General features: G+C 47.3%; 1 protein-coding gene across 2 annotated transcripts; it reads left to right on the top strand.

Moving 5' to 3' along the window:
* Positions 1–688: 688 nt before the first annotated feature.
* Positions 689–27,561, top strand: OSCP1 (organic solute carrier partner 1). Of its 2 annotated transcripts, XM_059135363.1 has the most exons (11): positions 689–1,013; positions 4,716–4,745; positions 9,416–9,570; positions 14,236–14,403; positions 14,930–15,010; positions 22,719–22,822; positions 23,275–23,403; positions 24,384–24,453; positions 25,851–25,990; positions 26,948–27,011; positions 27,233–27,561. In XM_059135363.1, the coding sequence occupies exons 1-11, from the start codon at positions 902–904 to the stop codon at positions 27,347–27,349; spliced, it is 1,170 nt and encodes a 389-aa protein (XP_058991346.1). In that variant the 5' UTR covers positions 689–901; the 3' UTR covers positions 27,350–27,561. The 2 variants fall into 2 exon arrangements, with proteins under 2 accessions (XP_058991346.1, XP_058991347.1); XM_059135364.1 differs by lacking the exon at positions 4,716–4,745 and having other exon boundaries at positions 716–1,013.
* Positions 27,562–27,910: the final 349 nt, after the last annotated feature.

The raw sequence follows: 27,910 nt of genomic DNA, 5'->3' as shown, positions 1-27,910 counted from the left end.
CTGGTAACGAACAGTACCCAGGGAAACAAAGTTGGAAGCCAATGCCCAGATTTCACGGCTGGGGGGAAAGATGTTTCGTGGATTTTAGAAATACTGAAATTTACAGCAATGGTTGCTCATCAAAGTAAAAATGTACAGCAGATGATAAGAGTGATGCTGGAGCTCAAGGTGCGGGTGAAGTACAGGGTCGACGTCCTCAAAGAAGAGAAGCAGGTGGGAGGCGTGCTCAACAACGTGAAAGAGAGCTTCGGAGAAGCCTCAGCACGCATCCTCCCGGAGCAGGACAGACCAGACCAGGCCTGGCTTGCTTCACCCCAAGTAGCTTTTAGGAAGGAAACGCAAACTCAAGGACGTCCGGCCCTTCCCGCGTTCAAAAGAAAAGTCCGTTATCATTTCACTGAGTGCCTTCATGGCACTTTGCGTATCTCATGGATTCCTCTCTGCACCCACGAGAGGTGGCTCGCGCCTCCACGTTCCCTGCGGGGGAAGGCCGCCCTCAAACACCTGCTCAAAGTCGCAGGGCTAGGAAGGGGCTCAGCCACCATCCCACTCCAGGTCCGGCCACCCTGAGACCGCTCGGAAGTTCTGCTCTGGCCTTCCTCGTTCTCTGGCGGAGGAACGCGGGTCGGGAGAACGAACTAAGCCACGGCCGCTCCCCACCGCCCGCGCTGGAGAGAAAATCACCGGAGAGCCGGGGACGCAACCTACCGCGGAGGCCGCTGCCGCCGGCCCAATCAGCGTCCGCCCCGGGCGCCTTCCAACAAACGGTCCTCTGATTGGCGCCTTGTGCCAGCCGCCGCGTTGCCCTGGCAACCAGACGACCAGACCCAAAGGCCGGGCATCCAGGCCGCCGGCTACCCAGCCCCGTGGCCCTTCGCCTCCTCCGCCCGCATCTGGCACCATGTCGCTGCGGACTCTACCGCTGCTCTTCTTGAACTTGGGCGGGGAGATGCTTTACATCCTGGACCAGCGGCTGCGGGCCCAGAACATCCCGGCAGACAAGGCCCGCAAAGGTGAGAGGCGCCCGGCCCGCACAGCCAGCCCCACGCCCCGCAGCCCGGTCCCCTCGCGGCCGCCGCCGCCGCGCGCACAGCCGGACTTCCACAGCCAGGCCCCCCTACAGACTGACCAACACCCCTGCACTCCGCGCTCCTGTAGCCACAGATCATCCGCTCAGAGCCCCTCAGGAGTCAAATTCCCCAAAAATATTTTCACAGCAGAAGGATTTAATACCCATGCTAGGGTCTATTATTAAGGGACCTGACACCCACACACACACATCCCATTTCCTCATCCCCTCAAACTGGAGAGATGATTTCCCTGTCTCTCTTGACAACCAGTCCCTCCCAAATATAGGAGACCCGGCGCCCATCACCTGGGAAACACCCTGCTAATCCAAGCATCCTCTTCTCCCCCCACCCCGCACCCCAACAGGTGCTGATTCTCCTTTCCTCTGTATGCTATCCTCCTTGAGCTGAGGCCAGTCTTGCTAATTTCAGAAGCTATTTCTAGAAAGGTGGGATTCTGAAATAATGGATGTAAAAGAAAACATAAGAAAGCTGGGTTATTCCCTTCACAATTATTGGAAGAGAAGAAAGTTCTGGAAATAATTATATGAGACTTTCTAAAATGCAAAGTCTGTCATCCATATACACCACATCTAATCTCCAGAGAAATGCCACCCAGAACTCTCTACCACCATTTTCTTCTTCTTTTCCTCCCTTCTCAACCAACAACTGCTTTCACCAAGTTTCCTGGGATTAAGTGCAGAAGAAATATATAATTCAAGGTAGAGAAAGATAAATTGGTGTAAAGGTAACCGACATGACCCTAGATTAAAAATTTATTCTCTCCAGCAATCCCTACGCTCAACTGATGTTAAACGTACAGATTCAGATGTTAAGCATACATATTCAGACACTCACTACTGTGTCTGTGTGATTGAGTCCAAGTCCATGCACAATGAGATAAAAAGAACTCCCTATCGCATACCCTCTCCATTCATTCTGCACACTGCTGCCCATGAGCTTTCTCAAATGCAAATCTGTCCATACGCCCTGCTACTTAAAACCCTTTGTCAGCTCTCACTGATGTTTGGATGAAGACCAAGTCTTTGGCAGGACATTTCTGGGTCCCTGGTGACCTGATCTGTCTCCACCTCTGTAGTCCCACCTTCCACCAGTGCCTGCCTCCTACTTTGTATCTTAATACCAAACTGCTTGGAGGCCTACATTTAAAACATATTCATTCACGTTTCTGTGCTAATAATCCCCATTCTACCCCAAAGCTCCCATGTCTATGCTAATGGTTCCTCTTCCATACTGCATTATTCGAGAATCAGTTCCTTCAGGAAGCCTCCCCACACCAGGCAAGGGTCTGAGAATACTCCCATCACACCCCATGCATGCCTCTCCCTATCTTACCACTCACTGACCAAGTTATACTGAAATGGTCTGTGGGTGTCTCCCCCCAACGTGATTATTTTCTTCGTCTTTGTACTCCAGCACCTAGCATAGCTCCTAGACCAGAATAAATTGGTATTCAGTCAATGTTTGTTGAACTGATGATCTAAATTGGCTGTTTTATATGATGTTGCCATTTCTTCCTCAAGAGGGTTCTGTTTTCCTTGGCACATATGTTCTGTGATTGCATTCAGGCTAATGGCACCAGTGAGCTGACAGGTCGTCCTTGCGCTGGCGGTCTGCATCTTGAAAAATGGTATAAATTAGCAATTAAGAGCATACTCTCTGCAGCCATACAATTGGGTTCCAATTCCAGCTTTGCCCTTTAACTAGATGTATGACCTTGGAGAGTTACCTCTATAAGCCTGTTTCTTTTTCCATAAAACAGGCATCACACATACTCACAGCAAATTTGTGAGAACTGAATGAGATCATGTATTCAACATGTTTAACACAATGAGTAGCAGGTGTTGGCTTTCAAGAGGTCTGGGCAAGACTCTGTGAATATGAAGGGACTGGTTTCCTTTGTCTTCAGGAGCTATAGTTCTTCTGAGTTTGCTAAATACAGCTTTAAGGAGTTTCAGCTCTTTAGTAATTCACATTCACACACCCCTTCCTTCCACAGTTTAGGTGACTTCTCTGAAGACCTTAATCCCCACAACTGTACCATCATGTAGGTTATACTATGCCCATTTTACAGATGGGGAAAATAAAGTTAATTTGCCTGGGGTTACATAGTCAGTAAGAGGAAGAATAAAGAATTTGAACCCAGGTCATCAGGCTCCAGAACTCATACTCTTAGCCTGTATGTCCTTAACTGCTACACTATAGTTCCATTCGTAGGGGGACTGTATCAGAATCCTTGGGGATGGGAGATCAGGAAGAAAGGGGGAGCTCTGAAAAAATTGTCCAATGGATCCACTGATTTTATGAAAGAAATGACAGAAAGTAACTGGCTCATGGGGACTCATAGGCGACAGCCAGAAAACAGGGTGGAGGGTGCAGGATTCAGAAAGCTGAGAATCACCCCCTCTATCCCACCAGTGAGAGCTGGTGTAGCCACAGGAGCTGCCGTGACAGTTGCTGGTACACAGAGGCCCATAAAACACCAGCCACGGTCAATGAGTCCCCGCTGATGCTGTGAATGGAAATCATATTTCTTCTAGGTGTTTTCATTCTCTTACACAACTAATTGGTCTCCTGGAGGCCCTGCAGCTCCCACAAGGCCAATGCAGATGCTGCAGTTTTTCACCACAGCGGAGCCTCTAGTTTAGCATTCAACAGAAAGGAAGTGCTCTCGCCATGGGGCAACTTCGGAGTGTTGCATTTGGATGTTGTCCCCGTTTTAAGCAATAGCAAGAATAATAAAAGCTGCCTTGGCCTCACGCCAGTCCTCTCACAAATCCTCATCAATAAGACCCTATTACATTTTGTTTACATCCCTCATTTTACAGAGGGGCTGCTGAGACACACAGCCAGTAAATGATTTTTCCAATGTGAGCAGATCATAGTGAAGGACTGAGCAACCCAATGGTGGCGAAGTTCTATTTTTCTTTCTCTAGCTCCAATTCAGCAGGCAGGTCTGGATAGCCTTGGGCCTTCCTCCCACTCAAAATACAACTAAAGTGAAATTGGCATAAGCAAGTCATCTGGAAAAATAACAAAGAGCGGGACATGCTTTATCAAATTCCCTTGGATCCTCAGGAGGACCGGGGCGGGGAGCGCGTGGCACTCCAGCGACCTCTGCTGGAGCTGAGCGTCATTGTCCGCAAGAGTGCGGGAACCCCGGGCATGCTTTCCCCAGCCGGCTCCACTTTGTCAACAGCAGGGAGCCAAGGTCCCTTAGAGTTGTGAACCCCTTGAGGCACCACCGCCCCGGTCCGCCTGCGTCAGATGCTCCACTGACTGTGCCACCCAGGCGCCTTTGCAAAGCCTTGTTTTGAATGATGTGTATTCTCATAGCATAATGAGAAAATGACTTCTTGCCTTTCAAGATAAACCCCAGGGGAGCTAGTGCTGGGTTTCCTCTCCCACGAGGCCCCTCTCCAGGGCTTTTTTGGAACTTGTTAATTTACCCATCAACCTTTTCAAAGTTTCAACTGGAAGGCAGAGAGTATTTACATTAGACATTAATGCAAACATGCAAAATGAAGTTTCATTGACCAGATCATTGGAATTGGTATTTTTAAAGCCTCCTTGAAAAGAATGTTCTTGCTTCATGAACGGTGTTTTCTTTTTATATGCTTCATGTAGATGAATGGACAGAGGTGGACAGAAAACGAGGTATGCTATCTCTGGGCTGCATGCGTTCAGTCTGCATCCACAGGCTCACTGGGTCCTTCATCACTGGGCTGACTGGGCGACCACTCTAAATATGTCTAAGGAAAAACCCAGGCATGAGTTTCTCTTTAGCCAAGAGACTGGTTGTACATTGGAATCTCTCACTTAAATAAATACAGCATAGCATGTAAACCAAGCACAACTTGGCCAAAGGACCATATGGCACCAGAGGTATTTGTCTCATCGGTTCCAAGTTCTGCAGGCCATCAGCTACACTTCTGGGTCGGCTGTCCTACTTGGTAGTCCTTAAAACAATTCTGTGACAGTATCGCACAGCTAAAGAACTATGCTTCGACGCCAGGGCTCCTCCCTGAGCTGTTCTCCTCCGCACGGAGGAACGGAGGAAAATGGAAGCAGGTGGCTGCGTGGCTGCCGGACGCGCATGCGCTATGGCCTTGTGTCAAATCTTCAGTTTCCCTTTCGGCCAGGACTAGCGGCAAACCAGAAAAACTTGCCGGTTCCTCAGAATAAAACCTTAGCCTTTCTCCGCCTTAAATGTCGCAGGGACCTTCCATCACTAGACATCTTGGTGCAGCTGATGCATGTCATCAGCCATCGTCCTGTTGAGTCTCAGTGCTCTCAGCATACCAAGTATGTTGAGGAGATGGCACATGTAGTATCTAAGAGAATGAGCATTAAAACCAAACACCCCATCCTAGTTTCACTTCCACCACCAGCTGTGTGACCTTGGACTTGAACCTCTCGAAGATTCAGTGTTCCTCCTTGATAGAGTAGGGAGAATAATTCAGAGTTGTCTTGGGGCTTAAAAGAGAGAATGCATGGAAAGTTCTAAGCCCTGTGCCTGGAACATAGTAAGGATTCAAAAATGGTAACCATCCAGAAGTAGTAGCTTCTCCCTTTTACCCTCGGTTCCAAATTGCATGTTCCTAATAAACAAATGTATAGCACAGGTGGTTGGTAAAAACTCGGTTGCTTTCATCAAGAGAATTATTTCAACAGGCCAGGGTCAAAGAAAAACCTAACTGAAGTGCTTGATATACTTTTATTGTCTTACCATTTCCTATGAGTAATTTTTGGCCCACCTCTTGACACAGGGTGGAATTTCAAGCAAGAGGTGTATATTAGGAAGGCCATTAGTGTACATGATTGAATCATTGGAATTTATTTTAACTTAGGCATTTGCAAGATAATGAGCAGAAACAGACTTCCTAATCAGAACCTGGGACAAGCAACCTGATCTGTTAAGAACTCAGTTGCTAACACTTTTGATGCACCTGTGAAAAATTACTTCCTTTCCTGCCTTAGCACCCCCCCCCTCCCCAAAACCTGGCTTCTAGTGCATTCCTGCCTCATGAACTTATGCGAAGCTCATGCAAGTGCCAAAAACTATCACCAAGACTGACTGACAGGTCTGCTTAAACCCATTTCTCAGGTTTAACTTAAATACAACGTAGGCTGCTTCTCTAGGGCAAGGACGGTGGCCAGTTTCACTTTGGGTGCTGGTGTTTATCTCATGTCTGGTACAGATTTAGGCCCACCTCAACCAAGTGCTAGGGAAAGCAGAGTGTAAGGTATAAACTTGCCAATTTGTGCCCCCATATTCTTTCCAAAGACTTAAATCTGGAGGTGGGAGTTCTGGGTACCAGGGCCCTATCATCAAACTGCCATGTCCTCTGTGGGGTCATTTGTATCCACTGCTCGGCCCCCAAGGACAGCGTGTGCTATACTCTGAACAACAGGAAGACTTTCTGGCTGCTAGTGTGCAAGGAGCCATAATGGTGTATAGCCTATTCTCTGCCCAGGGGGAAAGCCTTCCTTTTGCTTTTTACTTTGCCAGAGTGACTAACACCCCCCCCCCTGCAATTTTCTTTCTTTTAGAACTGATATAGTTGGGTCTTAGCTATTTTCACAGATGCTGCTAGGGACTCAAAGATCCTAGAGAAATGGCTCAGCACCCAGGCAAATGGCAGCAACTGAAAGCATCGACAGAATCAGCTGATGTGATCCTTCAGCTGGAATTCTTCCTCTTGGGCACACCTGTTTGCCCTACATAAATCCATGGAAAGTTCTTCAAATTCTTTCTCTCAAGGCCTCACATGTGGCTTTTCATTTGTACCTATTTGTTTGTAAATTCTGCTCTTGATACAGGCCATGGTAGGAGAAAGCTAGAAAACTCAGTTTCTTGCAGGTCCCTGCTTGCTTAGTTCTAAGCCGAAAGACCATTCATGAAGAAACCCAGAAAAGTTCCTCAGTCTCCAAGCTGTCCACACTGAGGAAATGTTAGTGCACATGAAGGGCAAGCTGCGACGGTTTCACATTGTCAGATGTGAGAGATACCCTGTGTTGGTAATGGATTTGGTTCTTCCTCACAAAGAGGGTAGAGCCTCAAGTAAAGTACAAGGTCAATTGTGAGTTCAACACATCTGAAAGGAGTCAGTCATTTAGTTCTTTTTTGTCAAAATATGGGAGATCCCTTCTCTCCTTCTCTCTCTAGCCCTTCCATGTAAGAGTTAAATGCAACCAGCCCACAGCTCCCCCTTCCCCCAAAATTGCTCTTTGAGATCCCTTTTTTAAAGCTGGATTGATTGATTGATTGATTGATTGATTTTGTAAGTAGGCTCCATACCCAGCAAGGAGCCCAACATGGAAATTGAACTCACTAACCTGAGATCAAAACCTGAGCTGAGATCAAGAGTCAGATGTTTAACCAACTGAGCCACCCAGGCACCCCACGATTTTTTTAAAGTAATCTCTACACCCAAAATGGGGCTCTAGCACAACCCCATGATCAGGAGTCGCATGGTCTACGAACTGGGCTAGCCAGGCCCCCCGATGCTGGTGTGGCCCCCAGGGTACTTCTATAAGTTACTACAGCTGGAAAGGGTGCCTGAAACCATGACCTTAATGAGCTACCTTGCCCCCTGTCTCTAAAATACATGGTCACAACCAATCACCTAGTGCAACATTTGGCAAGAGAAAGGGGCATTTGTATCCTTCAGTGATAATCACTCATGTTTAATAACTGATTTTGTAAAATTATTGTAAGTCATCGGTTTTCTTTCAAGTTTTAATTACTATGAATGTATATTCATAGTATTCAGCATCCATATACTGTCACCCTGAAGTCAGGATATATCTGGCTTAATTAATGAATAATCTGTGTTCCAGGGTGCCTGGGTGGCTCAGTGGGTTAAAGCCTCTGCCTTCGGCTCAGGTCATGATCTCAGGGTCCTGGGATTGAGCGCCACATTGGGCTCTCTGCTTAGCAGGAAACCTGCTTCCCCTCCTCTGTCTGCCTATCCCTCTGCCTACTTCTGATCTCCATCTGTCAAATAAATAAATAAAATCTTAAAAAAAAAAAAAAAAAAAAAAAAAAGAAGAAGAATCTGTGTTCAGGGGCACCTGGGTGGCTCAGTTGTTAAGCGTCTGCCTTCAGCTCAGGTCATGATCCTAGGGTCTTGGGATCCAGCCCCTCATCAGGCTCCCAACTCAGCTGGGAATCCTGCTTCTCCCTTTCCCACTCCCTCTGCTTGTGTTCCCTCTCTTGCTGTGTCTCTCTCTCTCTGTCAAACAAATAAAATCTTAAAAAAAAAAAAAGATCTGTGTGTTCATACATACCTGTTCCTATTTCTTATACCAGAGGGTTTTCCTGGCCTTCAGCTAATATTATTATTTGAGTAGCACAAAATATTGAAATGAATGAGTGAATGAAAAACTTGAATTATAGACACTTTGGTTTGCACATCCCTTAGGATTTTATTATCACGAGATGGAAATTTTCCATTTGAACAACAATATAAGACACATCACCACAGTGTAATATCAATATTATAGACTAAATGTAGAAATTAAGGTGTTCTAAAATGGTGCTAATCTAAGTATATGTTTTGTAGAAGCATTAGAAATGTTTTCATCTCTAACCAGTGGGTAGACTTGTCTATTTTCATAAAATGCTTGTTCTTTAAAAAGAGTCAATTACCATTATTGGTCCCATTTTAATTAAAATTTAATTTTAATTAAAATTTAATTTTAAGTAAAAATGTTATAAGTTAGTGGGGCACCTGGGTGGCTCAGTCATTAAACGTCTGCCTTGGGCTCAGGTCATGATCCCAGGGTCCTGGGATCAAGCCCCGCATCAGGCTTCCTGCTCAACCGGAAGCCTGCTTCTCCCTCTCCCACTCCCCCTGCTTGTGTTCCTTCTCTCACTGTCTCTGTCAAGTAAATAAATAAAATCTTTTTTTTTTTTAAGTTATAGATTAGCTAAACAAACTGAAAAAAGAGCACTGCTGTTTCTCATTTTAAGGAGGAGATCTAATCTAAAATGTTCATAGGAATCCTTTTTAAAGAAACATCTCCCTTATCATCAAGTGAGAAAACATACGTATAACAGTGGTTTATAACCACTGAAGCACAACACATTCATACGTTGTCATTTTCTGTTTGCTCGGAGACAGTCTCATAAAGCACTCTGGACCCTGCTTTCTACTGGGACGCCTTGATGGTTTCTCCCGAGGGAGCAGATCTCACCAGCACATCAGCATCCCTACTCTGCATAGACCCAGCTCCTGCATTCCATTCATACACAGACAGCATTTCCTGAATAAATCTGCCTCTGGTACCTTGCTCAGCTGTTTTCTCTCTTGTCTCTACAGTTCTGAATGACATCATCTCAACCATGTTCAATCGAAAGTTTATGGAAGAGTTATTCAAACCCCAAGAGCTCTACTCCAAGAAGGCCCTGAGGACTGTCTATGATCGCCTGGCTCATGCCTCCATTATGAGACTGAACCAGGCCAGCATGGATAAGGTGAGCAGACCGCTGCCTCTGTCCCATTGGTTGCATTTCTTGTATCTTTGGTGCATGAGCACAGACTGGGTCTAATGAGAGGAGATAAGCTGTGGTGCCTTGCCAAGAAAAGGTATGTGTAAATATCAGTTGTTGGTATTGAGTTCCAGAGTTAGAAAGGACCTCAAGTCATCCATCCCAACCCCTCTGATGATCATGTCATTCCACCCGCCCAAAGAGGGAGCTGGCGTTCAGACCCATATTTAAAAACACACTCCTCAACCCAATGCAAGTGCCTATCCCTAAAAACTTTAATTCTGCTTCATTCTTAATAAACATCAGCTCTGTGATGAGGAAACGAGGCATTTGTAAAGCCAAATCAAAACTGCTCAGTCTTTACTTAGCACGTGAGCATATTTGGGGGCCTGGGTGGCTCAGTTGGTTGGGTGTCCAGCCTTTGGCTTGGGTCATGATCCTGGGGTCCTGGGATCAAGCCCCGTGTCAGGCTTCCTGCTCAGCAGGGAGTCTGCTTCTCCCTCCCATGAGGGGCTCGTGCTCTCTCACAGTCACTCTCTCTCAAATGAATGGATAAAATCTTTAAAAAAAAAAAAAAGGAACATGAACATATCTGTTTCTTTTTTTAAGATTTCTTTCATTTAGGGGCTCCTGGGTGGCTCAGTCGGTTTAGCATCTGCCTTCGGCTCAGGTCATGATCCTGGGGTCCTGGGATTGAGCCCCGCATCGGGCTCTCTGCTCAGCAGGGAGCCTGCTTCCCTTCCTTTCTCTCTGTCTGCCTCTCTGCCTGCTTGTGATCTCTGTCTGTCAAATAAATAAATAAATAAATATTAAAAAAATTTTTTTCTTTCATTTATTTGACAGAGAGTGAGCACTAGCAGGGGGAGTGGCAGGCAGAGGGAGGGGGAGAAACAGGCTCCCCGCTGAGCAAGGAGCCCAATGCAGGGCTCAGTCCCAGGACCCCGGGATCATGACCCAAGCCAAAGGCGGATGCTAAACCAACTGAGCCACCCAGGCGCCCCTGAACATATTTGTTTCTTTGGGAAACAAATTATTGGGGCACTCTGATTTTTTTAAAATAATAATTCCAAGTAAATAATGGCAGAGAATAGACAAATCTTCTATTCAAAAAATATTCAAAAATTCAGAATATAGATATCCCCCCTCCCTGTATGGGGGCTATACTCAGTTACTTCCTTCCAAAAGGGCAGTATGAAAAGGACAGAGAATAGCTGACTTACAGTGGGAAAATGACAAACACAGCAAGGTCAATGGTGATAAGTGATGTTGGTCTTGTGTACCCTGATGCAGTGTGATGAGGATAGCACTCTAACTCGGTGGTCTTCCTCCCAAAAACCTACACTCCATTCTGATTGTGAGAAAAACATCAGACAGGTGGGGTGCCTGGGTGGCTCAGTCCATTAAGCAGCTGCCTTCAGCTCAGGTCACGATCCCAGGGTCCTGGGATTGAGCCCTGCATGGGGTGTCGTGCTCAGTGGCAAGCCTACTTCTCCCTCTCCCTCTGCTGCTACCCCTGCTTGTGCGCTCACGCGCGCTCTCTCTCTCTCTCTGTCAAATAAATAAAATCAAACAGATAACATTTGGAGGTCATGTTATAAGTACCTGGCCAGTACTTAAAACTCTCAAGGCCACCAAAAACAAAAACAGTTAGAGAAAGTGTCACAACCAAGAAAGGCTTAAGGAGACCTGATGACTAAATGTAACTGGGGTCCTGGAACAGAAATAGGACATTAGGGGAAAACTAATGAAATCTGAATCAAATATGAACTTCAGTTACTTTTAATAATAACAATAATAATAACTATTTTTTAAAGATTTTATTTATTCATTTGACAGAGAGATCACAAGTAGGCAGAGAGGCAGGCAGAGAGAGAGGGGGAAGCAGGCTTCCCGCTGAGCAGACAGCCCAATGCAGGACTCGATCCCAGGACCCTGAGACCATGACCTGAGCTAAAGGCAGAGGCTTAACCCACTGAGCCACCCAGACGCCCAATAATAACAATTTTTAAAGAATTCATTTTTTAGCTCCTCCATTATGTGAATTTATGTAAATCCCGAGGACTGAGTGAGTTTCAAGCTTTATACAAAACCTGTGCTTACTTCCTGCCAGGCTAACCTCAGAGAGCTGTCTCCCTTTAACTGTGCCCTTACCTCCTCTCCCTTACTTCTGGAAAGTTACTTTATCTCCTTGAGCCTCCATTTTCTCATCTATAAAACAGGGATAATAATGGCTTTTTCATCAGTTTCAGGAGGGGTAAGTGAGAAAACATAACACACGTAGGCCTGGCACATAATAAATGTTCAGTCAATGTTAATCATCCCTGCACTGCTCGCTCTTCTCCTTCTGCCTTTAAGAAGGTTTAGGTTTCCATGGAGAAGGGACACAGAATTTGGAATCAAAAACCTGGATTCAAGTCTTAGCCTTACCAGTTGCTAGCTGTAGACTCAGTTTACTGAATAACTCTGAATTTTCACTTCTTTATCTTCTACCTTGTTTTATCCTTTATTCCTCTCATGGTATCCTATCCACCACAGGGGCTTAACGTGTGATAATGACAACAGAATGTCTGTATCTTCAGTATTCTACATTCCGGCCACACACGCCCCAGGGTATTCCCGGCTATTCAGCTTTCTAAGTTAAATGTTTAGCTGCATGTTGGAGAAATGAGATCATGTAGAAAATTCTAGCAAGTGCTAGGATCTGAACGTCCTGAGTTCAAAGCTCACCCTGCCACTTATTACCAGCTATGTGAAATCAAGCAAGTCTCTTCATTTTTAAACTGGGGCTAACATCTTCGTCATAGAGTCCCATGTGAAGAGTGAATGGGACGAAACAAGGTGATGTATGTGGGTGTGCCCAGCACTACACTCCATGGATGTAATTAGTCTCTCTCCTGCATTGCTCATGCTTCTAGCTTCTCTCCCAGACTGGTTCCTTCCACCCCCCAACCCCCAGACTGCCCTGCCACTGTCAGCGTCAGCCTTCTCCCAGGCACCAGGTAGAAAACACTGTGATTGTTTCGGACAGCCGTCCTCTTCGGCCCCAAACCTACTTAGCCAGTTCCTTCGAAGAATCATACCCACTTCTTTTCATGGCTTTTTCCATGCCCGCCATCTTTATTCTAGGCCTTATGTCTGGATTATTCCAGCAAACTTTTTTTCATTCTTATAGTCCCTAGATGTTATTACACACCTATCAGGAGCTACCTACTAGCTAATCTCCCCACCTCCAGTCTCCCTTCCATCCCATCTCATCATTGCCGGACACCTAATCTAGCTTAATTACCACTTCCATCGTGATAGCTCGGAGAACTTCAGTAGCTCCCCTAATCCCCACCATGTCTAGTCTAAATTATTTTGCCTGTCTTTCTAAAACCTTTAGTATCCTAACCTTACCATACTTATCCAACTGTGTTTCCTACTGACCCCAACACGAACTGCCCTCTCTAATCAGGCTGTTCTTCTCGCTGTTTCTCCCAGGAAAATGGCACATTTGTTGCTGCCTCTAGGCCCCCCTGCACACTGTTCCCCTCGCCAGGAATGCCTCTTCCCTCCCTCAGTCAGTGTGAGCCTATGACTCAGCCTTCTGCTTCCACAAAACCTATCTTGACTACATTGGTCCTCACCAGTGTCTCACCTCTGATCATCAGTGGATGGTCAGACCACACGTGGAGCTTGTTAATATCTCATTAGGTGTTTTTCATCACTTACAGTTGCTCTTACACGGTTGTCAGACTTCATACTTGCCACTTGCACACCTAATCTCTCCTTGACTCCTCTCAGCTATTTAACAACAACAGGAAATTAGGGAGTATTTTTTAAGATTGTATTTACTTACATATTTATTTAGTTGAGAGAGAGAAAGAGAGCAAGCTCGAAGTAGGGGAGGGAGAAGGAGAGAGAGAAGTCTCCAGCAGACTCGACACTGAGCGTGGAGCCCAATGTGGGTGTCGATTTCACAACCGTGAGATCATGACCTGAGGTAAAATCAAGAGTTGGCTGCTGGGCGCCTGGGTGGCTCAGTGGGTTAAGCTGCTGCCTTGGGCTCAGGTCATGATCTCAGGGTCCTGGGATCAAGTCCTGCATTGGACTCTTTGCTCAGCAGGGAGCCTGCTTCCTTCTCTCTCTCTGCCTGCCTCTCAGTGTACTTGTAATTTCTCTCTGTCAAATAAATAAATAAAATCTTTAAAAAAAAGAAAAAAAAAGAGTTGGCTGCTTAACCGACTGAGACACCCAGGCGCGCGGGGGAATATTTTTTTACAGAAGAGAAAAGTCAGGCTTAGAGAAGCAAAGGGATGAGGCCAGGGCCATCCACAGCACATCAGCTGTGGCAGCAGAGGCCTGGTTTCTGACCTTGCTCTCTCTGAGGCCAGGACGCAGTCCAGGGCCCCGCAGCTGCCGATGCTGTTCCTAACGTGTTCCATCAGTGGCACGCATAAGCTGACCAGAAATCCTGGTTTTCCCGAGAGTGCCCTGGTTTATACCCGTCGTCCTAGCTTCATAATTCACCATCCCCTTTCCACTCTCCGTCTGAATGATCACCGACGTGGTCACCTGAGCTCCAGGAGACGCCCAGAACGGGTTTTCCGTAAATGCTGCCTGAACGCGTGTGTGACGGTGCTGATGTCTATTTCTGTGTATTTTGTTCAGCTCTATGACCTGATGACTATGGCTTTCAAATACCAAGTACTGCTGTGTCCTCGCCCCAAGGATGTGTTGCTGGTCACTTTCAATCATTTAGACGCCATCAAGGGTTTCATCCAAGACTCCCCAGCCATCCTGCAGCAGGTGGAGGAGACATTCCAGCAGCTGACTGATGTAAGCGGGTCGCCGGTTCCTCACCGCTCAGCCCCATTCTTGTTCTCGTTCCCTTGTTAAAAAACAGCCAGATTCTATGACAGACAGAACAGGATGAGGGGTGGCAAAGCCTGCCACTCTCCCGAAAAATTCCAAAATTCTGCATGTATCCATTTCGGTCACATAAAAGGCATTCCTATCTGAGGCCCTCTCTCTGTCTCCTTCCACATCAGGAAAGCAACGACACAGAGCATGGTCATGTCCTCCTAACTTTTCTGAAAGGCCGTTGGCCGTGGACGTTCTGCTAAATGTTGGGGAAGGGTCCCTCCAGATCTTTGGGGAACAGGAAAGGTGAAATGCCCCCCTGCACAGGCGATGCCTGATGGGGTCAGCCTCAGGGTCTCTTGGTCTACCATGCTCACCCCAGCAGCCGAGCCCCCTGCCAGCTTCTCTTGCCCCCGCCCCCAAGTGCCTGCCTAGCACTGCCTGTCTGCACTTCTCACCTCACTTCTGGAAGTGAAGTGTCTCTCTGCTTTGCCTCCGGCAGAGATACGGAGGACTCTCAGATGGGGAGTTCCAGCTGATTCGGCAGACGCTCCTTATCTTCTTCCAGGACCTGCACATCCGGGTGAGTGACTGGGCAACCCGGGGACCCCGTGCCACCGCCACCCGAGGGAGACAGGGTGCCGAGTGATCAGGCGGAAGAGGGCTGAGGTTGCCCATTAGTGATTCCTCTGTGTTTGGCTCCATAATGACAAACTTCCTGATAAGAAATCTCAGCAGTTTTTCAGTCCACCAAGGAAGGCAGTGATACGGCCATTCCTTCCCAGTTCCTTGAAAATATGATTTGTTCTCTTCTCCGGAGGAAATGTGTTCTCAAGGCTACCAGTCCGATCTTAATAATAAAGCCTTTTCTCAAACCATTCACATCCTTAACCTCTCCAGTATCTGACGCTGTCAGGAGGCTGCTGTCCCACCCCATGAAACCCACCTTACCAGGACTCTCCTGACACCAGACCGTCCTGGCCTTGCCCTACCCCTCCCGGCTCTGTGCCCCTTACTCCTTCTTCCTCCCTTTCCTTCACCTTCACCTAAGACTTTGGCGTCTCACCTACACCTTCCCCTTGCTCCAGCTCTGCGACCTAGACCCACGTCTCCACCCATTACAGCGTAAGGTCTGCAGCAAAACTCGTCTCCAAAATTCCATTCCTGCCCCACTTCCAACTTCCCAGTTTCTGTTGAGGGCCCCACCACTTCTTCACTCAGTCAGCTCTAAAGCAGAGCATCGTCTTCGATTCCCCTTCTCTGACCCTCCTCTAAAGGCCTCCCGAGGCTGCCTTTTTAGGTTATACATCCTCCTTTCCCTTCCTGTGCCCCCAGCCTGGCTCAGGGCCCCCTCTGCTTGCTGGCTGTTCCTCCCAACTGATGCTGCCTCCTGACCCTGTCAGGCCTACTCAGAACAGCTCTACACCTTTTAAAAACACACTGTGGAGCTTTTGAATGTGGGGCCTGTCTCTCTTGGATAGGACTTTGATCCTCTCCGTAACTTAACACATGGCTGAGGGAAGGATGCGGGATAAGGCAAAAGGAGCCGAGGCTCTAGAGTCAGGCATCCTTGCGTCTAAATCCCAGCTCCAACACAGCTCCGTGACCTTGGGCAGATCACCTCTCTTGAGTGTTACCTTCTTCATCTGATGATGCCTGACTGCGAGTGCACAGCTGAAGCAGTGTGTGTATTATGTGTGTATTCGCTCATATGTGTACAGTACAGAGTGCTTCCTTCCAGAAACTGGTCCCAGTGGTTACCTCCTGGTTGTGGAGAACTTCATGGAGGGTGGGAATAGGACAGAGACTTATGTTCCACTGTATACCCTTTGAACCTTTGGAATCTTGTACTTGTGTAGGCGTAACGTATCCACACAATAAAATTAAAAAAAAAAAAAGAAGCAATAGGATGTCCTTAGTGCCTGATCATTACTTCCCTTCCATGGATCAGGGAAGACAAATAGGTTCCAACTCGGAGGCCAATTTTATGTTTAACCCTCATGAATAATTTTATTTGCTATGGCTCGAGGAATAATAACACCAATATAAATTAAGATCTCTAATAGTCATCGATTAAAATAAAAAATATGAAAGTACAAATAACATTATGTTTTGTAGTACTTTAAGATATTGAAAGCTTTGCATCAGATTCTTATCTAAACGGGGCCTATTTGGCATTGTTTTATGGATTATGGTGATGTGAGCCGTATTGATTTCGCAGTTTTGAGAAGAAAAAAATTCGTTATAATAAAAAGACACTCCTAATAATAAGCTTATAACAAAATCAGTAAAGTATATTAAACTACAAAATACATTAAGCTTTATTTGCTAAATAGGCAAGCAATGAAACATCAGAATGTTCATGAAGAAAAACAGGAATCACGTCTCCTGACAATATTCAGCCACTGCTCCGTGACGCTAGGCTGGTCTTCTGAGTCTGGTCTTGCATGGTATTTCTGTTCAGCCACAATTTGTGATTGCCGGTGAGGATTTTCTGTTTTCAAAACAGCCCTGATAGTCTTTAGATTTGTTTGTAAAACTTACTGACTAAATCAAGAAAACACAGGTCTGATCTAATACTTCCTTGCTTACTGTTTAACCAAAGCGAATACAAAACGCCTCATCCTGATATCCAGAGCTTTCTGTGGTATGGAGAAAGAACGAGAAGTAGTCTGAGTGTGCTCGAGGGCCTGACCTGCACTCGGGGCTGGCCAGTTCCACTTCCTGTGGAACCGCAGTCCACTTCCGCGTGGACTCCTGAGCCGTTCTTTACAACCATCCCCATCCCCGACCCCCTCGGCCCTCCAGAGCTCTTCCGGAGTTGCCTCCAAAAGGGCAGCCTCCTCAGCTCAGCCACTCTCTCCTGTCCTCTCATTCCCACTCATGCTTCCTTCCCTCGGGTGCTCCCCGTGGTTTCAGTCATTAGAAAACAGCATTCCGTCTTTCGCCTCTTCATAGAATGTTCCCTATCCCTCCCCTCCGTGATCCACTCCCCTCGGAAATAGCTCACCCCTGTAAAACTCATCGGTCTAACGCATGTTTATGGAGCGCACTGTTTTCAGTGTTAGAGATACGAAAATGAACAGGACCGAGGCCCTGCCTAACGGGGTTCTGCGCTAGTAGGAAGAGGCAGGCAGGATAAGGAAGTCAGGTTCTTGTTCTGATAACCTTAGGAAGATGGCAAGATAAGGGAAAGTTATAAAGGGCAACAGGGTGGGATGTCGGGTGAGACCAGTGCTATCCAATAGCACGTCTGTCACGATGGAGGTTCTAGATCTATGCTGTCCAATATGACAGCCACCAGCCTCATGTGGCTATCGAGCACTTGAGATATGGCTAGTGTGACTGAGAAAATGAATTTTTAATTTAGCTTCATTTTTTTAAAGCTTTTATTTATTTATTTGTCAGAGACAGGGCCCACACAAGCGGGGGGAGGGGCAGAGGGAGAAGCCCAGGACCCTGCGATCATGACCTGAGCTGAAGGCAGACGCTCAACCATCTGAGCCACCCAGGCGTCCCTCATTATCTTAATAGCCACACTTGACTAGTAGCTCCTGTTAGCTGACCATGCATCCTTAGATGAGAGAGTCAAAGTCAAGCCAAGGGCAGCCTTTCTGAGGACAGACATTTTAGTTGAGAATGTAACTAACAAAAATCTCAGGGAAGCACATCTAAATGGAAGGGACAGCACATTCAAAGGCCCTGAGACGGAAAAAGCACGATGTGTTCCTTAGAGAGGAAGCCAGCATGAGTGAAACCCGTCTAGGCAAGGAGGGGTGTGCCATCACAGGTGTAGTGTGCAGAGAGGCACTAACTAATCAGACCAGACATCAGCCATAATCAGACTGGCTTGGCTTTATGCCCTAAGGAGGCTTCTTTTCTAAGAGTAGAGAAAACATTTCAGGCACCCTAAGGTCAGTGGTAACGTCTGATCTGTGTTCTGGAAGATGAACTGCACAGGATGGGGCGGAGATGGGACAGCAGTGAGGACACTTACAGAAATGACAAAAATGAAAGTTCTTGGCGTAGGTGCTGCCAGTGGAGACAGTGAGAGGTCATCACCTCTGGGGTATCCCGTCCAGGCAAGAGCAGTGAGGCTTACTAAGAAGTTGAACGTGGGGAGGAAGGAAAAGAAGAATGAAGGATGACTGCCATGTTTCTGGCTTGAGCAGCTGCTGCTGCCTCATGCCACCGAGAGAGGGAAGGACTGAGGAAAGTATATTTGAGTAGACAAATTAATTAATTCTATCTAAGTTTGATTTGCCGATTAGGCATCCAAGTAGCAATGTCAAGTGAGCAACTGAATATGCAGATCGAGAGCCCAGAGGAAGGATTATCAGCCTACGGCACAGAGGTGGCCTTTGAAGTCTTCTGGCCCCTTGTGGAGGCTGCTCCTTTTCCCTCATCCATGGGTAGGTAGGGTGTGAGAAGCAGGGTCGCATTCTGCCACCTCTCCCCCCCACCCCCACCCCCACCCCCACTTTCCCACCATGGTTCTCCTGCCCTCAGCAGTGCTGCCCTCCTCTAGGGAGGCCAGACCAGCAACCACAACACTGTGCAAAGCCCCGCACGCTTCACTCACTGCTGAAGTTGCCAAGCTGCTCACCCACGTTCCCAGAGCAGTCACATCCCTGGCTCACCGTCCTCCTGGCCACCAGAGCCCTGCCGCCACCCTGGGGAACGCGAACACTCAGGGACACGCCTCAGCCAGCTCTCGGGCCCCACAGCTCTGCAACCTGCTTTTCCTCTTTTGGTAGGAAACATGTGCTTCCTACCCTCAGGAACTCATTAGAGAAGGGGAAAAGGGACAAGCACCTCACAGACATTTGATTTTATTTATTTATTTTTATTTATTTATTTGATACACAGAGAGAGAGAGCACAAGTAGGCAGAGCAGCAGGCATGGAGAGAAGGGGAAGCAGTCTTCCCGCTGAGCAGGCAGCCCAATACAGGGCTCGATCCCAGCACCCCGGGATCATGACCTGAGCTGAAGGCAGCCACTTAACTGACTGAGCCACCCAGGCGCCCCCAGATGTTTGATTTTAAAACAGAAGAATAGAAAGAGAGAGATCACAAAGGAGAGGGTGGTCAGTTCTACTAAAGAGAATCAAAAGTCAGGGCGCCTTGCTGGCTCAGTAGTGGAGTGTGTGACTCTTGATCTCTGCATTGTGAGTTCAAGCCCCACATTCGGTACAGAGATTACTTAAATAAATTTTTTTTTAAAGATTTTATTTATTTATTCGACAGAGAGAGATCACAAGTAGGCAGAGAGGAAGGCAGAAAGAGAGGAGGAAGCAGGCTCCCCGCTGAGCAGAGAGCCCGATGCGGGACTCGATCCCAGGACCCTGAGATCATGACCTGAGCCGAAGGCAGCGGCTTAACCCACTGAGCCACCCAGGCGCCCTTAAATAAATTTTTTAAAAAAGAAAATGAAAAGTCTTCATAGAGGATCTGATATCTTTTTTAAAAAGTATCTTTTTAAAATATATATATATATATATATATATATATCTTTTTTTAAAAAGATATTTTCACAGGCCCATGGGAAATACAGGGAGGGGTTAACTGGACACCCTTGTTGGAGGACATCATCTCAATACAGGCATGAGGCTCGGATCGGCCTGGCGTATTTGGTGGTGCAGGAGGTGGGGGGTGGTGGGGGAGCAGAAGGCTGCAGGCGTTTGGGTGTGGCTGGAACATAGGATTCAAGGAAGAACGTGGCTACAGAGAAGAACAAGGGCCAACAGGACATTATCTGGCAGGCAGTAGAGGGCCACTGAAACAGGAGAGGGACAAGGTCAGATAGAAGTTTAGAAGAGTCTCCAGCAGCCGATTGGAGAGGGATCCCAGCCAGGTGAGGGGGAGGCAGGGAGCCCAGCTAGGTAGGAGGCACCTGCAGCAGCCAAGCCAGAGGTGACAAAGGTCTGCCTTAGAGACAGGGTGGAGGAGAGGGCCCAGATACAAGGTGTGATCACTGGAGAGGCAGGGCTTGATGACCAAATAGACATGGGAAGGCGGGGGCAGGGGAGTGCAGATTGCTGGCGTGGTGCCCAGGCGGTATCATCCACGACGATTGGGAACACCAGAGAAGGATCGGGTTTGGAAATACAATTGATGACCCTGTTCCAAGCAGGGTGAATTTGAGGTGCACCCCATGGAAGCTGTAGGTGGGCACATGTAATGGGCAATGGGATAGAGGCATCCAGTGCCCAGAGAAGAAAGCTAAGTGGCAGCTCAAGATCTGGGAGCCATCAGCACAGAGGTGAGCACTGGGAATAGATGGGATCAGCTGGGGGACAAAAGGGTAGAGTGAGAGGAGGAGGACAGGGGACAGTTACACTGGGCCAGCAGAGGGGCTGGGCAAGCGGACAGACCCAACAGTCCCATCCAGCCAAGGGCAGGTTGTTGGGTCGAACATAGCTACACACTGGACGGAAGCGTGTACATTTCAGACCTGCTGTGACATAGTCAACATTGCTGCAATCAGGTTCACAGAAAGTCCAGCACATACTTATACATTCCCACTCCTCCAAAATTTCTTTCTCCACGCTCGTATTCACATCCCTTGGTCACAGAATCTCAAGGTTTAAAAATTCCTTAACAGTCATCCAGACAAACCCTCCAATCAAACCAGTTTACACATTCCCCCCCCCCAAAAAAAAACATGCCCTGTGCCCTCCCATCTCTGCTTCTAAAATGTCTTCATACCCACCTTCCTCTAGGCCCACTTCCAAACCCACAGTCAGCCTACCCACCACCATGCCTGTGGTCATTCTCCTTAGTGGGCTACTTAAGTAAGCATATGCTAGGCAGCATCTCCTGCTTTATACTCTCCCTTTTCCCCATTTTATGTTCAGGTCCTATGTCCAATTAGACTGTAATACTGAGCATATTACCTACCATGCTTGGCGCACCTACTGTGCATCAGACTCTGTGATAACTGCCTTTTCATTATCTGATTTAGCTGGTAGCACTTGCCCATTGAATAGAACTGAATAATATTTGAATTATAATAATTTAATAATAATAGAATTATAATTATTGAAAAATAATAGAATTATGACCCCTAGTATAGCAAAGAGAAAAACCAATGCACAGAGAGGTTGTGTAACCTACCCAAAACCCAGAGCCAGCCGCTTAACATTACTTGTTCGCATGCAACAGATGCTTGCTTTTGAGGATATTTTGAATATAATCTTGTAGCATTTTAGAGTTTGAAGGGGTCTTCAAATTTATCTCCTTTTACAGATGAGGAAGCTAAGATCCAATAAACTGATTAACTGCTACAGCCTTTGTGGGATTTTATGTGACCCTGACGTCAACACAAAGTGTGCAAACCAGGGTGCACCCGGCTGGCTCAGTCGGTAGAGCATGCGACTCTTGATCTCCAAGTTTTGAGCTTGAAGACCCATGTTGGGTACAGATATAGCGATTACTTAAAAACATTAAAAAAGGCACACAAACCAGGAAGTAGAAATGAGTATAATGTGGTGTTTTCAGTCACACAGAAAACATTCAAGCACTAATGCCAACCGGACCCATGTGTTCCAGCCCCACCAGTCCAGCACTTGGCCAAAAGATTGGGTTCCAGAGTCAGAAACACCAGGGTTGAATCCTCAGCTCTGCCCCTTATGAGCTGGGGGATCCTCGAGGAAGTGTGTCAACCTCTATCTGAGCTGCCAATTCCACATCCCTAAAATGGAGGTTCTGATGGCTCCTGCCTCAGAGCTGTATGGGAAGTTCAGGAGGGAACTGAGGAATGGGTGTGGACTTCGTTTTGAATCGTAGCCCTCTTACTGTTCTCTTTGGGCAAGTCCCCTCACTCGGGGAGCCTCAGCTTCCTCATCTCTAAAATGGGGTAATACAGGACACCTGGAAGCCTTGCTACACACGTCAAAAGATCTGTTTGTACAACACCGTAACTCTTCAGGGCTGATTATGCTGAGTCTTTCCCTCTCATTGTTGTTGTTTTGTTTTGTTTTGAAGATTTTATTCATTCACCTGACAGAGAGATCACAAGTAGGCAGAGAGGCAGACAGAGAGAGAGGAGGAAGCAGCCTCCCTGCCGAGCAGAGAGCCTGATGCAGGGCTCGATCCCAGGACCCTGAGATCATGACCTGAGCCAAAGGCAGAGGCTCAACCCACTGAGCCACCCAGGCACCCCACTTTCCCTCTCATTGTTATAAACTGCCTAGGTAACATCCCCAAGCCATTATATACTTCCCTTCCTCAGAGTGCTTGTGTCTAGGAAAACATACCAAGAAAAATGACAAGTGTATTTGTTTCCCCAGGTATCCATATTTCTAAAGGACAAAGTGCAGAATTCTAATGGTCGCTTTGTGTTGCCGGTGTCTGGACCTGTTCCCTGGGGAACTGAAGTTCCTGGACTCATCAGGTGAATTTTCAACTGTAATTGTCAGACCAATGTTTGGGGTGCCAGGAAACCAACATGTGGGCCACCACAGAGAGTGTGCCCTGCTCGGTCCCCCGCTTCCTTCAGTAAAGCGTGGCAGTTAGAAAGTCAGGTTCTCATGCCCCGCTGTGCCGCCCAGCGGACACTTGAGGCCAACCACCCAGTTCTTCAGGATTCACTTCCTCATCTGTTAAATGGTTGCTGTGAGTGTGGATAAGATAGTAATGCTCTGAAGTGCTCACACAGCACACAGCACATAACGTGCGCTTGGTAAATATTATTATTACTGTATTACCACTGTTATTGCTTCAGCTAACATCTTTATCTTGAAGGAGTGCATGAATTCCTTTTTGTCCCATAGTACCAAGAATAAAGAAGCCTCCAGGACTCCCCAAGCTTGGAGAACATTCCATCATGTCATATTTGTATTGTAGAATATTCACCGACAAAGGCAAAGAAGCAAAGAAAGTAGAATTCAAGCATGGTGGGCACTATGTCACCGCACCAAAAGAAGGTTCTTTTGAACTTTATGGAGACCGCGTCCTGAAACTGGGAACTAATATGTAAGCAAATTCTCCCTCCCTGAATGAGTTCAAGTCCAAGGGAGGTCACTTCACTTAAAAAAGCAACTTGACTTCCGCTATGAAAATTCCTACTGACAAGTGAAATCATTTCCCCTCAGATACAAGGCATGCAGAGCGCTGACATTTTCAAAGGGTGCCTGACATTTCCAAACATAAGGCTGCTCATGAGGCTGAAGAGATAAATGATAGTAAATGGCCATGAAAGAGAACTAGCCCAAACCCGCATCCCAGGGGAGGTCAGAAAGGCGAGACCGTCACATAGTGTTCCTATGTGCTCTGCGGTAGTATACATCCCTTTCCCAGAAGAGCCATTTCCACGCAGCTTTGCGGGTATTTTTCTTTGGGAAAGTGTGAAATCTGAGTGGCTGACATCCACTTCGTTATATTCTATACTCCCAGCACATTTCTGGATATTATTTATTTATTTATTTATTTAAAGATTTTATCCATTCATTTGACAGAGAGACACAGGGAGAGAGGGAACATAAGCAGGGGGAGTAGGAGAGGGAGAAGCAGGCTTCCTGCAGAGCAGGGAGCCCGAAGCGGGGCTTGATCCCAGGACCCTGGGATCATGACCTGAGCCGAAGGCAGATACCTAACAACCAAGCCACCCAGGCAGCCCTCTGGATGCCTTTTAATGTCTCAAAATGAAAGTGACGCACTACATTTATGAGTTAGAAAGAAGTGGGTGTGGGGCGCCTGGGTGGCTCAGTGGGTTAAGCCACTGCCTTCGGCTCAGGTCATGATCCCAGGGTCCTGGGATCGAGTCCCGCATCAGACTCTCTGCTCAGCGGGGAGCCTGCTTCCTCCTCTCTCTCTCTGCCTGCCTCTCTGCCTACTTGTGATCTCTCTCTGTCAAATAAATAAATAAATTCTTTAAAAAAAAAAAGAAGAAGATGAAGGAGGAAGTCGGTGTGAAAGGGCTGGACGATGTTTTCACAGTTTTCTGTTGATACCAGGTACAGTATGAACCGGCCCGTGGAAACCCACATGTCTGGAGCATCCAAAAACTTAGCTTCCCGGACACAGGTGAGCTGCTGCCTTCCTTCTTCTACTTCAGAGCTTATTTCTCAACATAAAAATCTGGACGAGGAGAAGAGTGGAAACGCTAGACTTCAAAGTTAGCCAGTGTTTCCCTCACTCTCATTGTTTGCAATCTTCTCAGTTTGGCCTTACAAGTACAAAGGTTTTTAATTGTAGTTTCTCATGAAGACTTCCAGTGATCTGACTAATTAGGTAATTTTAGGCTCGGCTCAGCCACCATAATTAAGCAAGAACCACACACCAGGCCGGGTGAAATAGCATTTGTACCCAAGCCCCTGGGGATCTGCGGATGCTGAGTCCGTGCTCCCATGTCTCCTGATCATCGCAGCAAGCCTCCATAATGCGGGGCTACCCTATATAATGCCGTGGCAGCGAAGTTCAAGTGGGATTTTGGATTCTCTGAATTCCATCTTTATAAAATCTCTCAGAAATAGCTACTAGCTAACTCTAGGACAGGTCAGGAAACACCCAGCTCTTTGGCAAACATTTTTTGAATGCCTTCTATGGGCTGGGAACCCAGGGATGCAAAGGTAACTTAGAAGGAGAAATGGGCAGGCAGACCAAGGTGTCAGGCACCAAGGGACAAAAGAGCAGAGCGGTATTTGGGGGAAGCGGGGAAGCAGCATCTCTCCCGCTTGGCTAGATCATAATGCAACTGACGAAGGTGGCCAGAGACTCACCTAGACCAGGAACCTGGGGCCCGATTGGAAAGAGGCTTAAGCAATTTGGACTTTGCCATTTAGGCAAGATGCAGAGGGGTTTATCTCCAGTGAGGAAGAAGGGAGAGAACTCTACTTTGGATAACTGGCGGCAGAGTGACCAAAAAAAAAAAAAAAGGACAGCAGAGCAGGGAGCAGCTGGTTTAGAGGAGCAGAGCAGGCTTGGAAGGAGGGGTGAGGGTTGAGCAGGGCCAGACAGCAGGAGGAGGAAATGGGTCCGGGGTGTGTGTTCACCATAGTGACCACCTGAGGGCAGTGTGGTAGCTCCTATGAAAGGAGTGCCCTTGGCCCTGGGGCATTGGCTGAGGTTCCTGGTAAATGCCCAGGAAACTAGACTGACGGAAGAGGAAGCAATGTTCTTCTCCTAGGAAGGTCGTCTGAGGAGAACGGGGATGCCTGGGGCCCTCTACTCATCTTGAAAGTGTGAGAATCTCTGGTTTGCTGTGAGAATCTCTGGTTTGCTGAAAGTCCTTCTGCTTCTGATGTGGATTGTTTGTTTGGGTTAAGCCTGTTTTCTACAATTTATTTGGACACAGTTCTTCCCAGGACAATTGAAACAGTTACTGTTTTGCCTGGTTCTGTAATACTGCCGTGGGTATCTGGGTCTCAGCAGGAAATGTGATCACCTTCATGTAGCTAAAAATCATGAAATTGTTTCTGCAGGAAATCATTGCTCCAAACCCTCTTGCTAAAGAAGAGCTGAATTTCTTGGCCAGGCTGATGGGAGGGATGGAGATTAAGAAACCCAGTGGCCCTGAGCCAGGATTCCGGTTGAATCTCTTCACCACGGATGAAGAGGAGGAGTATGTTTTAAACCTGTTTCTTCCAAGGCATATCTAAAAATCCTAAGTGTGATAAGAACCAAAAAATGGCCATTATAAGCCAGTATTACTTATAAACATAGATGTAAGGGTCACAGAGGAAAACCCAGCAAATTCAATCACCTACTTAAAGAAGAATCCACCAGTATTAAATAGTCTGAACCTTCTGGATTTTTTCAAGAAATCGTTCTAAGGTTTTACTTAGCAAAGCGTAGCTGAACAAGAAATATTGGAAGTCAAGATAATCATAGTAAGAAAAATCTGTTAAGAAACCAGAGGAGAGTCAGAGCATGATATCTTTGGGATAAGGTAGTCTCCCCCAAAACCAATAAGGATAGTAACCCACCCAGATTCACAGAGATTTACAGTTTATAGAACACTTTTGCACCATTATCTCACGTGATCCTCCTCATACCCCAATATAGAACCTGGCGATTCTAGTTCCATACCCAATGAACTAACTTTTGTGCATTTCTGTGTGACAGGTACTATGGTTAAGTGCCAGGGACACAAAGAAGGGAGCATAAGACCTAGAGCCTGTCCTCAGAAACTCACAGGGTAGGAAGAGAATGTACCCGACATGAGTTAGTTCAGTGTCGTGTCATAAATGTGCTAATGGAGGACACAGTGATTGACTTTGCACGGGCAGATGGAGGGAGCTGGCATTCGGGCTTGGTCTTGGAGTTTGCCAAGCAGAGGAAGGGGGAAAAACATTCTCAGCCCAGTTCAGTACATGCAAAGGCACAGAGACAGATAAGGACCTGACTTTCTGGAGCATAGTCTGCACTGCTGGGGAAAGGGCAGAAAGCTGAAGGGAAGCGGCAGAAGGTGAGGCAAAAAAAAAAAAAAAACAGGCTGCCAAATGATCAGATGCCAGTGTGCCACGCTGGCAAGGAGAAAACTCTAACCTTTGACCCGCTTCTCTACCACCTCCTGCAGACAAGCTGCGCTCACCAGGCCAGAAGAGTTATCCTACGAGGTTATCAATATACAAGCTACTCAGGTGGGTGCCCGTGATTACACAAGCCAGGAGTCAGTCCCATCCTCATCTCGGGCTAACCTTGAATATCCCAGGCCCTCCCTCCGTCCCTCGGCAGCATGTACCCAGAGTCCCTATCCTGACACACATCACAATGGCGGGGCAAATTTCAACACCATCTGCTCAGAGAAGCAGCCGTGCTGACGCACCCCCTTCTCGGCCTTGCCCTCTCACTTCTCCAACAGGACCTGCAAAGGAACAAGGAGCTGGCTCGCATCATGGGGGAGTTTGAGGTCACGGAGCAGCCGAAGCAGAGTGCCAGCAAGGGGGACGATCTGCTGGCCATGATGGACGGGTTCTAGCTGCGCTGGCCTGGCACCCCCACCCCGCCGCCTGTGGCACCCCGCGGAGGCCCCAGGGAGCAGAATGATGCTGCTCGTTTTCGACCAAGTGCGCAGTTACCTCCCATCCCTGTCTGTGTTGTAACGAACTACACAAGCCTCCCTCAAGGAGTACTGTGTCTGCAAGGCACACACATACACATGTTTTCAACAAAATAGATTCTGCCTTTTAACTGGACGTTTTCCATTTTCTTCTGCCTTATGGCAACTGTCCAAAGCATCCTGGGCCATAGGTTCAGGCGCCAGAGTCACTGAGGGGGCACGCCTATTGCTGCTTTGCATCGTAGCTTTGCAGTGGACACCCATAGCCCAAAGATGCCCATCTGCGAGCCCTCACGAAACTTCAGAGCTTCCCGGGATGCACTCGGCCTTGGGAGTTGGCAATAGGTGGGAAAGGCAGTTGAGGCCCAGTTTAGCCAGTCCTCCTCTGCCCGGCACCCTGGAAATTGTAACCTCAGAGGCCCAGTAAGCCAGGCCACGACAGCTGGGCCCCATGTGGAGCAGGCAGGTGTCTGTTGTTCT

Source organism: Mustela lutreola, chromosome 10 (assembly GCF_030435805.1).
Source record: "Mustela lutreola isolate mMusLut2 chromosome 10, mMusLut2.pri, whole genome shotgun sequence".
NCBI classification, from domain to species: Eukaryota; Metazoa; Chordata; class Mammalia; order Carnivora; family Mustelidae; genus Mustela; species Mustela lutreola.
The sequence above is the reverse complement of the archived record's forward strand: the minus strand, read 5'-3'. Positions and strand labels throughout refer to the sequence as shown.

Bases quoted from the DNA above. Each gene is read 5' to 3' on its own strand.
- OSCP1 (XM_059135363.1), top strand. From the start codon at position 902: ATGTCGCTGCGGACTCTACCGCTGCTCTTCTTGAACTTGGGCGGGGAG. The intron at 14,404-14,929 runs GTAAGCGGGTCG...TGCCTCCGGCAG, and splicing joins CATTCCAGCAGCTGACTGAT to AGATACGGAGGACTCTCAGA. The intron at 25,991-26,947 runs GTATGTTTTAAA...CACCTCCTGCAG, and splicing joins ACCACGGATGAAGAGGAGGA to ACAAGCTGCGCTCACCAGGC.